This window comes from Coenobita brevimanus, chromosome 95, assembly GCF_032717465.1.
Source record: "Coenobita brevimanus isolate Jiangsu-jjx chromosome 95, ASM3271746v2, whole genome shotgun sequence".
NCBI lineage: Eukaryota > Metazoa > Arthropoda > Malacostraca > Decapoda > Coenobitidae > Coenobita > Coenobita brevimanus.
Window position 1 is genome coordinate 28,231,201 of NC_137048.1, and position 17,206 is coordinate 28,248,406.

Sequence of the window (17,206 nt, forward strand, 5' to 3'; positions counted from 1 at the left end):
TACAGCAGTGAATTGGGCCACTTCAGTAAATGGAAAAAATATAAAAACGCATTTAGTTATCGGAAAAGTGGATGATGGCCAGAAAAAAATTAGTAAATACAACACTGCAGCATAAAGCACAAGGCAAAAAGAAGAAGGAGAAACAAAAAAGACCTACAAAATTCCTTGTTACCATTTACACATAGATCATCATCATTATCTTGGCCCTTCTCAAACATACACATGCACAGACAAAAAGACTGACATACAATAACAACATTAATATAAAAAACATGAAAGGAAAGAACATGAAATAACATGATAGCATTGATTAAAAAAAAATAACTTAAATTTACATCACCAAAATAAAACACTTGAAAACAATATGTAACTAAGTTTAAAAAATTAGAATACAGTTAATCATCATCATCATCATTCATTACTCTATCCCTTATTTCCATTGTTGATATGGGATGAGGCATTATCCTGAAACAATGAAAGAGAAAGCACAATATAAAACAATCAAACCACATATCCAGTGAAATGAACCTGCAAATCATCGACATATTGTCCAAGCATTCAGAGAGCTGGTTCTGCTTCAACAGCAAAATAATTTTTCAATCCTAGATGTGCCTTACATAACACCAACAGGACTAAGTCATTCCATCGACTACCAAGTTTAACCCCTAAAGACCTATGCCGCACGATCATGCTTTTATGTAATTTGACATGCCAACCTATCCTGCACGACCGATAAAGACACACAAAAAACTGGGGGAGGGTAACTCCGGCCCTTTGGTGATGTACATGGGATCAGACCAATGACAGCTAGAGTGTCTGGGGTGGTATGGCATGATTGGCCCCCTAAGGTGGGGGAGAAGGAACCCCCCCCCACCACTGTCACTTTACCTCCCTCAGCCCCATTGCATCATCTCTACATTGTCCCCTCCCAACCAACCATACCCCAACATACCCCCTACAATGGTGTGTGCATAGCAACCCTTCTCCCCTCTCCTTCCTCACTATCCCTACTCCCCTATCCCTCCATCCTCCTTCGCCCTCCAGCCACATACACTCCACCACCACTTTTCGCCTGGCTTGTTTTGTTGCTATGGGCGTATACCAGACTGACATTTCATGCCTAGGAAACACTTCACATTAACATTAGTTATGTATATATAATTATTTACCATAAATAGTGCATTTTCTGTACATTTTCTGTTTTCGCCCATGGGGGATTGGTAACTTTTTTGCACCTTTGACGGGTGATTGTGCAATAACTATTAGGTCAGTCTGGCTGAAACATACATTGGCAGGTGAGCAAATTCAGTCTCTTGAAATGTGGAAGAAAAATTTATACCTTCATGAAAGGTGAAAAATCGACCCTGCGTTGCGTCTGGAGGGACAAACCCGCTGAGCAAATTACGAACTTTAGGGGTTAACTTGGGAGTGCACCCCTTGTTATATGCATCTGTGTATATGCCTCTTTCGTTTATGCTGGCCATTTGTCAGGTTCTCACTTCCTCAAATCCCAAACTCTGCTCTCACACACTCATTTATCATCTTGAATAATGACTTGGAAAAAAACATGAAAATGTAAAGACATGAAAGATCAAGTAGAAAAAGAGCCCACACCAAAACCATGAAAGGCAAGAGAAAAATTAAGAGAAATGAAGAAGCTTGACAACATAGGAATATACAACTGCAATGATAAAGTATAATCTTCAAATTATCATAAACACCTGATCTTGCTGTTATGTACAGTATTCTGAATTTATAGTTATTCACTGCTTAGGAAGAAACATAAATAACTCACATTTCAAATACATGTAACACATTTATCCAAAAAATATATATCTAACATATACACAGTATTATGCATCTATTCACTATCCATCTGCAAATGAGCTGGGCATCCTCCTCCTCTTCTTCCTCCTCCTGCTCCTGCTGCTGCTGCTGCTCCTCCTCCTCCTTCTCCTCCTCCTCCTCATCATCATCATCATCAGTATAACCAAGATCATGATCATCAATATGTTAAGAATAATGATAATCAAACTTTCCATAAAGTATCAATAAATAAATAAATAACAGCTTTCCAAATTATTCTATTACTCTCTCTAAAGGTAAACTTCCTACCTTTGGGTTCTTGCAGGCACACTTCTCATACTGGTCGCCTGAAGTGAAAGACTTCTGAGGGTTCCTCACCATCTTCTTTTTCTTCTTCTTTGAAAGGTCAGTCTCTCCCTCCACCTCATCAACCATCGGTCTCTTACTACTGTCACTGTTGGGGAGGTGAAATTGTATTTGTTGACAGTATGACTGTATTCTGCTTGGTTTTTTGAGTATATAAAATTTCTGCAAGCATCATGACTAATTCCTAAGCCAGAGTTTCTTTTTGACATCAACTTCCTCAACTCAAAGGGGTCTTGTCTAAGCTGAATATGGAAATATAGAAGACTTCCTTAGCGTGATGGGGTTAATGATGACTGAACTCAACCACTGTGCCTGAGGCAATCTCTCAAGGAAAAACAATAACAGAGTGAGTCAGAAAAGAATATAAAAAGATATCCTTGGGTTCAAGACACAAAAGTACTACAGTATTTAGTGGGAAAAAATTAAAAGGGATGGAGAAAATAAGTATCAGAGCCACAGTTATCAGGTGATCTCATTCTTAAATGAAAGTGCTAGAAAAGTTCTGAAAAGATAAGCTGTAACTCATCCGTAAAGATCTGCCTGTCACACTGACTTGGTAAAAAATCTGCTTCTTCTCTCGTAATGTTCAATTCTCTTCTTATTGTCTGAACTCTCAATACTGTACCAGCTGATTTCTTATACCTTCCTCTATAAACAAACCTTTCTTCTGCATCCAACTCTCCATTCTCTGGGTTTCAACTGCTATTAATCTTACTACTTTCAAGTATTCTTCCAATACTTTTAAATCTCTCCTATGGTCTACTTTGCTCTTATACATACAGTACTCTTTTTCTCTTACTGAACCATCCTTCTGGTTTTAACAATGGCTAATCTTGTTATTTTCACCTGTTCTGCTTACCCAACCTCTGTAAAGCTACTAACCTCTATTTTTCGTTTCTTTATTTTACCATAGTTTACACCTTATTTATTTTTTAACAGTTACATGCAGTCCTCATTATAAGTCATGGATGTGTTCTGAAATCTCACAACTTCACCCAAACAATTGGTAGCTACCATAAATTGTGGGAAAGTGACAAATCAGATTTATATTTAGCAATGAAAGTTTTCTGCAATTCACTGTGGATTCAATCCCATGAATCTACAGACATCTTTTTAGTTTAATCTCGCTACCTCTAAATGACTGAACTGTACTCAGATTACGAGAGACTTTTCAAATTGTAGAGGTTAGCTATACCCTTAATCCGCTATACTACTGTACATCCTTCCTAAGCTGAATAAAATTATCTATAGGGAAGAAAAAATAATACAGTAAGTCACTGGTTGGATGGGGTTTATGGCAATGAAAACATAAAAAGGACAATGAGTACAGTATCTACAGCAGTGCACTAATTTTTTCCAATGTTTAGTTTAGCCCTTATCAACAAACCTTTCTTCTTTATCCAACCCTTCTTCTGCCAGCTGCTGCTCCTTTTGTATTCGGGCCCTCTCAAGAGCCCGTTTTTGGCTCTCCTGCACCTTCTTGAGGTGCTGCTCTGGTGGGATGCGAACATATGGTTGACAAAGCCATGGGGGAAAGGGGAGACGGGCCTGGTCACTATCTGGTTCAGGGGCCCATGGTTGGTCTCCACGATGGTACGGCTCCATCCTCTCCTTCAGCATCTCCACCACCCCCACCATCTCCGCTGGGGTTGAGGTCTTGGAGAGACGACGGCGGATGTCAAAATTCTCTGGCATGCACAGGCTGGTAAGGGATCACAAGAATGGGATTAGGAAGGAAGGAAGGAGAAAAGGAAAAATGAAAGGAATGAATGAGTGAATGCAGAGAAGAAAGGGAAAATGGAGATTAAGAAGGACACATTAAAAAAGGATAAGGAAGAGTAACTGTTACATGGTGAATTATCCCCATAGCTGCAATGTACATCATATGATGGAAAACTTGTAGCTGCAATGTACATAATATGAGCAAGCTTTTTTTGAAACAAGCACGTTGCATATTTCTCCCATATGTCCTCATTACTTCACCATTGCTGAACTAAGTTAAATAATGAACTCATATTTGTTTTTCCTATACTTTTCCATGCACACTCTTGTTTCATATGAGCAAAACTTATTTTTGAGAAAATCTTTTCCCATTTTTTTTTGCACATGAGGGAGGGTAGACCAGGAATGTCATTACTTCACCACGGCTGAACTAAGGTAAATAATGAACTCATAATATGAGTTCATTACTTACCTTAGTTCAGCTGTGATGATTATGTTTTTCCTATACTTTTCCATGCACTCTTCCATTTCACATGAGCATTTTTTTCTAGATTTTTTTTCCCGTTTTTTGCGCATGGGGGATGGACCAGGGTACCTAATGCCGCAGCTGTTGGGTTAATGGTTAGCTATTAGTTAAAATCTAAGTCAACTTATTTTCCTCCAAACCAAATTTTATGTAAAACAAATACAATCCTTCCTTTTATCCAAATCAAATCCTTTGCCCCTACATATCCTCACTAGATTTAGCTAAAAGTAAAAATGTATTTGATGAGAAGGATGAGAATCATGATTAAAAGCTAGGTCCAGTACTATAACTACTTTGAGAGAAATAATACTGCATACAATGTACCCAGTACAGTACTGTACTATATTAGCTAATGTATGTCAAAACTCTTTATCTGCTTGAAATTTGTGAAAGATGTCCCTATAACGAGATCTCCAGGCACTTTAGTTCTGATTTAGTATTCATCGCTTCTTCACTGACACATCACCCAAACTCTCATACTCTTCTACTTTATCCCTCTACCTTGTTAGCAGACTATACCCTTCCAACCACACATCCTTCATACACACTCTTCATTGATTTTCCACTCTATATTTGATGCATCAGGCTGAACTATCTCAGCTATCCCACTCTCATGCAGTCTCTTGATTAGTGCCTTGCTCTCCAACAATGCATATGGCTGAATCACCAAAATAAACTCATCCTCATGAACCTTTGACAAATTCCCCCGTATATTTGGTTCAAAATACAGTATGTATCAGTGGGTGTTAAAAAACAACAGAATGCTTCCTGCCCTGGCAGAAATGGAACTTGCATCCTTTTGTAAGGCTGCCAGCATTCTAACCACTTGACCATCACCTCATTTCAACCACTACAAACAGCACTACCACTACCAAACCAATTTGATAACAACCCACCAGTGATGAAGGAGCTTGAAGAGGTGTCCACGGGCATAGCTGGGTGGGCATGGGTACTGGTCAACCAGGGCAAGGTACTCGAGTGCCACCTTCCACACAGGAGGGTGTGTTCCAGTGAAAAGGGCTGGGTTATGGAGATTCCCTTCGGCACTCATAACCCCCTCTACTCCTGTGGCAGCGATGCATCGCCACACATCATCAAGGTACTGGATGTTGCCATTTGCCAGCACTGGTACTTTCACTGCCTCCCTAACAAAAGAGAATATTGAAAAATTAGTAAAAATAGGAGTATCATCATCATCACCATCATTCTGGCTTTTTTCCCACCAATGGAGTGGGTGAGGTGAGGTCCAGAAAAAAAATATATACTTCATCCATATGAACTAATGATGACCCTGTGAAACAAAGCTCTAAATTACAATGCACATCATACAGAAGTCACAAAGCATTCCATATAGAATTATCACATACCTGTACATTTTCCCATGTCACATCTTTTGGATAACAGATAAACCAGGGTGAACTCAGAAATGTGCCACTTTACAAGCATAAAGAAAATAATAATGGTAATGGTAATAGTAATCCCTTATTGCCCCACTGTAGGAACACAGTAGTCCAATACATTTTAACCCCTTAAGTCTAAAGAAGTTTTTTTTTTTTTTCTTTGTTCTTGCCATTTCCAGACATCTGATTCACCTCAGGATAAGGTTAGATAGTACTTTAACTAGCTCCTTCATGAACTGGGGACTCCTGTTTAGCTGAATACCATCAGCTGGAGATAGCATTAAAAAAAAAGAATCACATATCTAATGGGGTTCAAGGTAGACTAACAACTTACTGCTCTTTGTAGTAATACTGTATTAAAGTTAGTTAGTTGTAGTCCCAGGTATATCTGAACATGTACTATGTGGACCACTGGCTAATGCTGCTCCTCTTCTGCAGTTCATCATCATCCCTTTACAGGATAGGAAGGGAGTGAGAGATGTTTGTAGAACCAGGTAGCAAAGCCACTTGGTGATATCAGTACTACATACAAAGTGTAGTATACAGTGATACTGTATACGACATATACAAACTACAAGAGGTATAAAAAAATAATAACATGCATTTTGTCCACAATTACCACACACAGTTCCTCCCTATCAAACCATATGCACATGCATGGCTGAACTTGGAAATGTTCAACTCAGTGCCCAGAAAATGGAATTAAATCAGCCAAGAAAAGGGTAGTAATTTCTAATGCAACACTAAACTATGGATAATCCCTGGTATTTCAACTTTCTAAATAAAACTTGACCCCTTTAGTATGTTGGTGCCTTTATTTCATATTTTGGCTACTGAACAGATGACTTAATTCAGCAAAGAACAAACCTCTCCAACTAAAATCTTAAGATACTCCATTCAACCCTCAATATTTTCTCTTTTCTGCTACCCAAACAACTTTATTCAGATTATGGGGGATCTCTTGCATTGAAGGGGGGTAAACACTGAAATCCAAACTACCTTAACCTCCACACAAGGAGAAAAAAAGTAACAGTAGACTTAAATTCACAGGTTTCTTGTTGAACAGAAGATACAATGAGAGAAAAAATTACATTAGCATAAGTAATCAGTAACAAAAAATAACAATAGATATAAAATTCACAGACTCCTTGATGAAAGGAAATACAGCACTATAAATGTATGAGTAAATAGGTATAAAACAAGCATCTCATCCTGATAATGGAAAACTAGGGACAAACGGAACTCTCCCTAAATGCATGAGGAGTGTGAAGTGGTGTTGAGTGTTTAGCCATGCAAATGTGGTGAGGGGAGGCAAAGATACTCGCTTGGAGGGATGTGTGGGGAAACGCTGTAATGCAATGGATAATATTGGTTATAAGTCTACACAATGAAGATTGAGGAGGCAGGAGAAGGAAGAAGACTGGAAGGAAAGATGAAAGGAGGGAGGAAGAAAAGAGGATGGAAGAGATATGTGCTTGGAGTGGTGTATGGGGAAAAGCTGAAAGGAAAATAATAATATTGGTTATACTGTATTTTGAGAAAAAAGGGTATGGAAGGAGATAAATTATGAAGGACGGGGTAGGAAAGATACAAGAAAAAAGGAAGAACTGGGGATGGAAAAAAGAAAGGAAAGGAGGAAGGAAGGAGGGAAAGAAGGAATACTTCTCAGAGGGATATGCAGCAATGAGCAGAGAGGGCTATAATTCAAGCAAAGAAGGGATGACAAGCAGAAAATTAAGAATGAAGAAATGAATGAATGAATGAATGAATGAGGGGATACTAACTCACAGAGAGGAGCACAAGGAAAAACATAATATGGGCTAGGCAAGGAAGGAAAGGAAGAAGTAATGAGAGAGGAAGGAAGGAAGGAAGGAAGGAAGGAAGGATGAGATACTTGACAGGATTTGCAGGAAGGAACAGAGGGAAAAGCATAATATGGGTTATAATTCTGCTACACAGAGCATGGCAAGGAAGGGGAATATGAAGGAAAGGGGAAGAAGTGTACATAGGATAGAGGAAGGATGGAAGGAAGAGAAGGGGGGAAATTTAGGACAAATGGAAGGAGAAAATCAAGTAAAAAGTGAAGTAAGGAAGGAAGGAAGGAGGGAGGGAGGGTGGTAAAGATCCAGGTATGAAGGAAATATGGAAGAATGGAAGGACAAAAGGATGATGGAAGGGAAAAAAGGAAATATAAAAGAATGAAAGAAAGGAAGACCTAACAGTAAGGAAGGAAGAGAAAGTACTGGGTGAGGAAGGGAAGTAAATGAGTGGGTAAGGAGGGAAGGAGGGCAACCAGCATAAGTAAAATGAGGTTCGTTGAAATGGGACACAGAGCAATAACAACAAAGGACAAGACTGAATTAACAAAGCAGATTAAAAACAGGGTATGAGAGAGAAATCTAATGAGGAGAGGAAGGGAGAGATGAGGAGGAATAACTAATGTGGAACAGTTGAGAAGATATTAAGAAGATCTAAGACAACAGGAAGATGATATGAAGAAATGAAGAAGTAATGGGAAGAGAAAAACATGAAGATTAGGGAAAGATGAAAGGAGGCAAGAAGATATGGAGAAAAGGGAAGGATGAAAGGAGCAGAGGAGAAATGGATGATGTAAGGAGGGAAAGAAGAAAATATGGAGAGGGACACAAGAGAGGAGAATGAAAAAAAGATGCAATAAAGAAGAGGGAGAGGTGATTGTAAGAGGAGAGAGATTTTAGGCAGTTTGAAAATAAGGCATGTGAGAAAGATACATGGCATGGAAAGGAGGGGTAGAGACAAAGAAAAAAAAAGTGTATGAGAGGAATATGACAAGAAAATAGTGGACAGGGATACATGACAACAAATTCAGCTTTTGGGGGGGTTGGAAAAGCTGTTGTATTCTATTCCATCTAATGGCAGATGATTTTATTCAGCCAAGTGAACTATATACAGTCTGAAAATGTTTATACTGTCACCATTCTAGAAGTTTATTCCAGCTAAGGCCAGATGATTTTATTCAGCAAAGAGTGAGTCATAGGGGCTGGGTGTTAATATTCTAGTACCGTATTCATGCTAATGTCAGACAATTTCGTTCAACGAAGAGCAAATCCTTGAAGCGTCACTGTTTATAAAGGACAACACAGGTATGAAACAAGTTGAAAAGTGAATACAAAAGAAAATTTTTGACACAGAAAAGAGAGGAACAGGGAGAAAATATAGAATGTGAGAGAAATCCTGAGCTGAGAAAGGTTTGGTATATATACTACCAACAAATGATTTTCTTTGCTATAATGCTTTAAGAAAGAACATAAAAGACATGCCCAATGTGTGACGTAGATGTAGTGGAAGAACAGGCGAACCTTTGTCCTTGTCTGAACAAAGAGGGTTGAAAATCAGGCATACCTGGTATGAGAAAAAATTTAAAAGGAGATGAAGAGTAGGAGAGGGAAATAAAGCAATGATACAGAAGATAAAGACAACCTGATATACAAACTGAAAATGGGGAAGGGGAGGAAATTAGCTAGGGGAAGGGATGGGTAACTAAAGACAGGAAGTAATAACACGTAATCTGGGGCAGGAGAGACACAAAACAGGTTGAAAGTAGGTCATTTACAAAAAACGAGACAAGGAAAGGAACAGCAAAGAGATAAAACAAGGTATATGAGAAAATCTGACAAGGCAAGGAGGGACAGAGACAAGACAGATGGTGCTAAAAGGGGGAAGAGTGGGGAGAAACATGAATAAAGATCAGAAAAGTGAGAGATATTTGGAAGATAGGTTAATGTAAGACAGTGTGGGGGAAGGAGACAACCTGACAGTGAAATAATGCACAGTTAGGGTTAAAATTTGCCTACTATTCCACTGCATCTCCTTCACACTTGGGGAATGCCCATCACTTTCCTCCCTGACATATCATATCAGTGAAAATCCTCAAGAGGCAGAGAAATATACTGAGACTCCCTCAGCTCAAGAACACTAGCCAGCAGAGGGAAGTGAAAAACTGAATGAGGTGAAATATTGGTCCCCTACTGTATGCCCATAGTAGGGAACAAAAAGTGAAGCAAAAATTACGACAAGGAGCAAAAAGGGGAAAGACGGGTTGAGCACAGAGGCGAGGAAGTAGGGGACAGGAGGAAGGAAGGAAGGAAGAAGAGGGGAGAGGGTGAGAGGAAGGATGGAGGGAGAGGGGAAAGAGTGCTAGGGGAAGGGAGGAAGTGAAGAGAGGGGAAAGAGAGAGGGAGGCAGGAAGGAGGGAGAGGGGAGAGAGAGGAAGAGGATGGAAGGAAGGAAGGAAGGAAGGAAGGAAGGAAGGAAGGAAGGAAGGAAGGAAAGAGAGAGAGAGAGAGAGAGAGAGAGAGAGAGAGACACACACACACACACACACACACACACACACACACACACACACACACACACACAAGATAAAAATTTCAGAGCGCGAGGTAGAATGGGTTGGTGTATGAAAGGGAACACATTAAGGGTGGACACAGGGACCTTGGGCTCTGCCTGGAGGTACCATTATCCACACCATTAACGCACCAACCCCTTTGCTCTACACCATTTTACCCCCTCCAGCTTGACTCCTTCCCCTTTTCTTCCTTTCTCCTGGTTCTGTTTCATTTTCATCAACTTCTTTCATTTCTCCTTCCTTTTTTTCCTTTACTCTCCCTTCTGCAACTTCATCTCCTTCCCCCTTTCTTCCTTTCTCCTGCTTATGTTTCATTTTCATGATTTCATCTACTTCTTTTAATCTTCCTTCTCCTTTTCCTTTTTTCCTCCTCGCTTCATCTTCATTTCTTTTTCTTTCAAACCTTCCTTCTTTTCTCCCATTTTCTTCTTCATCATCTGCACCATGAACACCCAACTCCTAACTTTCTTGTATTTCATCTCCCTCTCCCTTGATTTCACCTCTTCTTCTTCTTCTTCTACTTTTTCTTCCTTTCTATCATTCTTTCTTTCCTTGTTTCTTTTTACCCTTGTGTGTCTTTACTCTTCTCTGTTTCAAACTTACAACTTAAATCCACCATAACTCTTAACCCACTGTTTTCCTTGTCATTTTAACCTTCACTTTTCTCCTCTCCCTGTTTTTCCTCTATTCCTTTTAATCTTCCAGGATGTTTATCAATCACTGGTTCTTATTTTTCATTCATTCATTGCCAGACGCCATGTATCCCAAACGGGGTGGCCAAGGGCTTAGAGTTAATTGTTTTACAGGGAGGGGCACTAATCCTCCACCAACCCCACTTGACACGTAGGGAGAACGTTTTGCCAACAGCATCTGGTGTTCCCAGGCGGTCACCCATCCAAGTACTAACCAGACCCAACGTTGCTTAACTTCGCTGATCGGACGGGAAGCGGTGTACTCAACATGGTACGGTTCTTATTTACAACTTTGAAATCCACCAAAATTCTCAGCCATAAAAATATAATAAATAAAAAATAAAACATGAGTGCTAAAGAGGTTCATGGATCTTGCTTCTCATCCCTCACTGTAAGAGGTCTTCCTTAATAATCTATTAATTTGAAATCATCGCAGTGAAGGTTTAACACTCTCTCTCTCTCTCAATCAATCAATCAATCCAGCAATCAATGTCTTTCTATCATTCAATCCATCCATCCAACCAACCATCCATCAATCAATCTACTTATCAATCTCCCTTACTTGACAGCCTTAATATGCTTCCACGACGCCAGTCCAGTGAGAGGGCCCTTCTGGTTCCTGGTCCTCCCATGCACCGTCAGAAGAGACACCCCAGCATCCTCCAGCATCCGGGCATACTCCACCGTCCTCCCTATGTCCTCAAACACCCTAATCTTTGCAGTTACTGGGATGTCCACTTCGCTCGAGGCACGTTTGACTGTCGGAGGTAGGGAACGAATGGGGTATTAATTCTACAGTTTCATTAATTTTAAAGATGGAATGGGGTATTAATTTTATAGTTTCATTAATTTTGGGGAAGGAATGGGGTATTAATGAATATTAATTTTACAGTTTTGTTAATTTTAGGGAATGAATGGGGTATTAATTCTACAGTTTCATTAATTTTAGGGAAGGAATGGGGTATTAATTCTACAGTTTCATTAATTTGGGGGAAAGAATGAGGTATTAATTCTACAGTTTCATTAATTCTTGGGAAGGAATGGGGTATTAATTCTACAGTTTCATTAATTTTAGAGAAGGAATGGGATATCAATTCTACTGTCATTAATTTTTTTATTTTAACTATACCCTTTTTATTCTACCTTGGCCTAAAACTGCCTCTCTCCATCTGCAGCACTGAGTTGTAACAAGAATTTGACACTAGAATTTGATGGTGGCCAGGAAGAGTGCTACGGAAAGTATGTAGAGCCACAGTATCGTTTAATTCCGCCATTTATCTTCGTGAAATAATATGCAAAATGACAAAAATCTGGGCCAAATTAGAATTAGTCCTTATGCAGCTCATCTCCCATTTCTCATTTTCCATGGGGTTCTCTTCTGTAGTTCAATTATTTTAACTGGCTGATGTTCATAATTTTACAGCTCATATCCTATTGCTCATTTCGCCCAGGGTTCGTTTGACTGTGAAGGTAGGAAGGGTTGGTTTATCAACACCCTAACTCCGCTGGCCAACTTATCAATAGATCAGCACCCTCTCAGCCAACTTACAGGACTTTGGAGGATTAGTGTGAAATTAGGAATTAAATATGCCAGAGTGAATACACGAATAAAGATGTCAGCCGCTCATTGAGACACACGGAAGATCTGTGTGAAATTAGGAATAAAATATGTCAGAGAATACAGGAATACATTATAAGCACAGACTTAAATCAATGAATGGTACTCTGACGTCATTATAACGACTATCACCAATAGAAGCCTCTCATATTCCATTTTTTTTTTTTTTTACAGAAGATGAGCAGTGGAAGGAAAAACAAATTAACTCAATGAAATTCGATACACCAGATTACAGGCGTCCTCCATTCATGAAAAGTTTGTAACAGTTGGACTTGAACTGCTGTAGGTTGAAATCTGGGGGGAAACTAATCTGGAGAAAGAGAATGATGACGATGATGATGATGATGGCAGCATTCAGCATCATCAGCACCATCCCCTCTAATTACTGTCATTACGAAAAGGAGAATGATAATGATGATGATGCTGACCTAAAACTATCAATAGTGTGGACTGAGATTTGGGATCACTGGAATATTGACTTTGGTGGAGGCTCTCTTGACTGTGTGGGTGGGCAGGGTGTGGCCATTATTACTGTAACCATTATTATTATTATTATTATTATTATTATGGCAATGATAATGATAATGATGGCAATGGCGGCGGTGGCAGTTGCTAGTGGTGGTGGTGGTGGAGGACGAGAAGGAGAGGGAGGAAGAGGAGGAAAAAACTGGGACGTTATTGGTTAATGGAGGAGAAGGATGAAGAGTGAAAAAAAATATATATCCGTAATGGCGAGAGAGAGAGAGAGAGAGAGAGAGGGGGGGGAGTAGACAGAAAACAAAAAGCCAGAGACAAAGAGGCCATTACACCAATCCAGTCAGGCATGAGAAGCAAGAGACACATGGGAGGAGGAGGAGGAGGAGGAGGATATACGACACCTTATAACAGGCCTTACCGACAAGGCACGAGTGAAATTTTAATATTAAAAATTTTCTTTATATCCCATTAAATACACAAACCTTCAATACGTACGAAATACAACACGAAAACTAAGTAGGAGATTACTAAAAACAAATAATGAAAAGAAGGAAAACAAGAAAAAAATCTGGCTCACTTTTCTAGGAATGTTACACTTCTGGCGCTGACGTCATTGCGAATCAAAACATTTCATATGCCAGGACAAAAAGGCCAGACAGAGTAAACAAATGAGATGATGAGGGAAAAGAAATGGATAACAATGTAGAGGTAATTGACCAGGGAGACAAAATAATGGGTTAGTGAGTAGACGAAGGAAAAGGCATTGGCGAATAAAAAAGGTCATAGAGGTGATGAAAAATATTAAAAGAAAGGGGAAAAAGGTACAGGTGAAAACAGAAAAATGGATTACTACCGATATATAAGAATTACATAAGCGGAGAAAACTAAACACACACACACACACACACACACACACACACACACACACACACGAGAAAACAAAACAAAAGACAATTCCGATTAATATGACAAAGAAAAATGACAATACAGGAAGACATACTAAAAAAATCTAATAAGCCATGAAGACGAGGTGACAAATGGCTGGGTGAGACGGAGGTGAAGAAAGATGAGACGAGATGAATACGAAAAAAGTATGAGAAATGATGATGATGATGATGATGATGATGATGAGGAGGAGGAGGAGGAAAAAAGGAACAATACTGGTTAATGGAAGAAATGGATGAGTAGAAAAGGAAAAAAAATCGGCACTTGAGAGAGAGAGAGAGAGAGAGAGAGAGAGAGAGAGAGAGAGAGAGAGAGAGAGACAGAGACAGACAGAGAGAGTGTGTGTGTGTGTGTGTGTGTGTGTGTGTGTGTGTGTCCATCAACTTAACTCCCCCATCCACCCACCACTCATCCTAATCTGATAGAGTCTACACTAGACCTCCTTCTCTCTCTCTCTCTCTCTTTCCCTCTCTCTCTCTCTCTCTCTCTCTCTCTCACACACACACACACACACACACACACACAACCAGGGGGCCTAGACATCGATTTCTCCAAGGCACACACACACACACACACACGGAGAGGTTACTGAGGTCAAGTTCCTTCCCTTCATATCTCTTCTCATTTGGCACCGCTACCTGGCCTTCGAGAGCGGACTGCAGTGGCCTGGTTTTCTTTTTTTCTTTGTTTTTTACTTTATTTTTATCTTTCTCTTTACCTCCGCCGTAGGAATTGGAGGAGGTTATGTATTCATGTCTGTTTGTTTGCTTGTACACGAGAAATCTGTAAAAGTTACTGACGGATTTTAAGTAATTTTTTCTGGACATATGGGTAATGGACAAGGAAGAGAATATGGCGTTGGGGGAGGTATGCGCCCTCTGAGTATTTTTTTTTTTTTCCTGTGTTCATTTTTACCTCTCGTTCATTCACTCGCCAAAGTTTCTCTTCTGGGTTGGCTGAAATTGCTTGAATCTCTTTTGTTTGTCTTGTTTTTCTATCGTTCGTAATTGTTTTCGTAGTCTTCATTCCTCTTTCCCTGCTTTGCCAATACTAGCAGAATTTGGGGGGCTAAATGTAGTGCTTATCCTTATCTTTTATTTATATATTTATTTATTTACTTATATCCTTTACATATCTTTCATTCTCTTTCTACTATTATCTCCCCTATTCTTCGTCTCCCTTCTCTTACTGTCCAGTCATCATCTTTTTGTCTTCTGTTTTTCCTCTTCCTTTCTTTCACTCTTCACTCACTCCGTCATCTTCCTTTTGTCTTCTGCTCTTCGTCTTCCTCCTCTTCTTATTCACTTCCTCAGTCATCTTTTTGTTTTGTCTTCTGTTCTTTTTTCTTCTGTCATTGTGGTCTTCCTCTTGCTCTTCTTATTAGCTGTCGTCATCGTCTTCACGTCCTATCATTTGGCATCACCTACTTTCTTTTCAAGGCTATCTGCAGTGCTCTCTCTCTCTCTCTCTCTCTCTCTCTCTCTCTCTCTCTCAAACTACTGCAACAGAAAGTGTTCTATTGATATCCATGCCGAACTACCTTACGAGAGTCGGGTAGATGGGTGGGGTGGGGAGGGTCAGGGTTGGTGGGGGTGGGGTGGGGTGGGTCATCACTAAATCCACCACTAAGCACACCACTCCACTGAACTCATTGCTTAACTACCGCCACACACACACACACACACACACACACACACACACACACACACACACACACACACACACAATAACCGGCCGGCAACCCATCACACGCCCGCTACAATAGCAATATATTCCAACCAAAACTGCCAAACACAAAAACACATACAGTAAGGGAACATACACACATACACACAACCGAGGATTTATGGACAAGAGGTGTCGAGGGAGAGGCAGCTACTCTCTCTCTCACTTTCACACTTTCTTTCTCTTTCATTTTGTTTTTTTTTAGAACACTTCTCAAGGACTTCAGACAGACCCAGTGTTTCGTTGTTTTTCACATACATGCTCCCCCCCCCTCTCTCTCTCTCTCTCTCTCTCTCTCTCGATAGGATAAACCAAAGCATCGCAATTTTTCAATCATGGACACATCTACTGTACTGTATATATGCACTCACAAACCACAAGACACACACACACACACACACACACACACACACGACATATAGGTCCCTGAGCTCAAACAAACTACCATTTTTCTTACAACTTGTCCCATAACCCCACACAAAGACAGAGGGGGCCGTGTGCTCCTGGCCTTAGCTGGCTCCCTGAAACATCTTACACATGGAGGTATTTCTTCTCATTTTTCTACCTCTCCTTCTCCTTCTCTTTCTCCTCCTTCTCCTCCTCCTCCTTGCTTTCCTCCTTCTCGTTTCTTCTTCTTCTTCTTCTTCTCCTGGGTCCTCTTCCTCCTGGTTCTTTGCATTTATGGACTGTGAATATGCGTGAAGTAACATTGTACCTTATTCTTCCTACTGGCCAGAGAAATATTAACTATATTTTCTCTCTCTCTCTCTCTCTTTCTCTAACTGCAGATGCCATCCAATTACACTCTGCTTGAGAATGCCCTCGCGTTGTTTACTAACCCCTGTTTACTAATTTCTTTATGGCGCGAACTGAATAACGTTTAAAAATAGACTGGCTCTTGTTATTAAAATGTCATATGCAAAATGAGATCTGAGGAAGCCCAAGAAAATAGCAACAAAGTACCCTAATATACACAAATTGCATATTAAGTGCCAAAGATGTGAATAAAGTGCTTTGGTGACTCATAAGCCCAAGAAAATAATAATAAAGTACCAGAGAGAGAGAGAGAGAGAGAAAGAGAGAGAGAGAGAGAGAGAGAGAGTTTCCTGGGAGGCTCCTACTGCCACGAGAACACAGTGCCAGGAGACAAAGGAGACCTGCCATTCTCTCTATTTCACCCACACGTAGGGAAAGACAAAGGAATCACCAACCATCCTCTCTCTCTCTCTTTCTCTCTCTCTCTAGATCTGTGTAAGTGAGGTTGGGTTAGACAAGGTCATCAATGAATGGATTATATTTGTCATTTATGTGATAGTAATAAACAAGAGGTCAAGTGGTGTGATTAGTGTTGGATTCCCTGATATCCCGACCTAGCCTAACCTCGCTTACTATAACTTACCGAAGCGATATTTGTCATTTATCTGGTTCTATTAAGGGAATGAGTCCAGGGGTGTGATTAGCGTTCTTTTCAATGATGACCTGACTAATCCACGTCATCCAACCCCAAACTGACCCACGTAAGAAGCCCACCCCACCCAACCA

At 40.1% G+C, this 17,206-nt stretch overlaps 1 protein-coding gene and 1 pseudogene across 1 annotated transcript in view; both read right to left on the minus strand.

The window, feature by feature from the left end:
* Window positions 1-17,206, minus strand: part of Dus1 (Dihydrouridine synthase 1) — a 194,322-nt gene that overhangs the window by 1,749 nt on the left and 175,367 nt on the right. Inside the window, exons 5-8 of the mRNA XM_080282853.1 lie at window positions 11,462-11,657; window positions 5,317-5,565; window positions 3,560-3,874; window positions 2,116-2,260 (exon numbers count right to left, since the gene is read on the minus strand). Of these exons, the coding sequence (XP_080138979.1) occupies window positions 2,116-2,260; window positions 3,560-3,874; window positions 5,317-5,565; window positions 11,462-11,657 (905 nt within the window). The remainder of the gene's footprint in view (window positions 1-2,115; window positions 2,261-3,559; window positions 3,875-5,316; window positions 5,566-11,461; window positions 11,658-17,206) is intronic.
* LOC145413329 (5S ribosomal RNA) lies at window positions 11,066-11,184 on the minus strand (annotated as a pseudogene).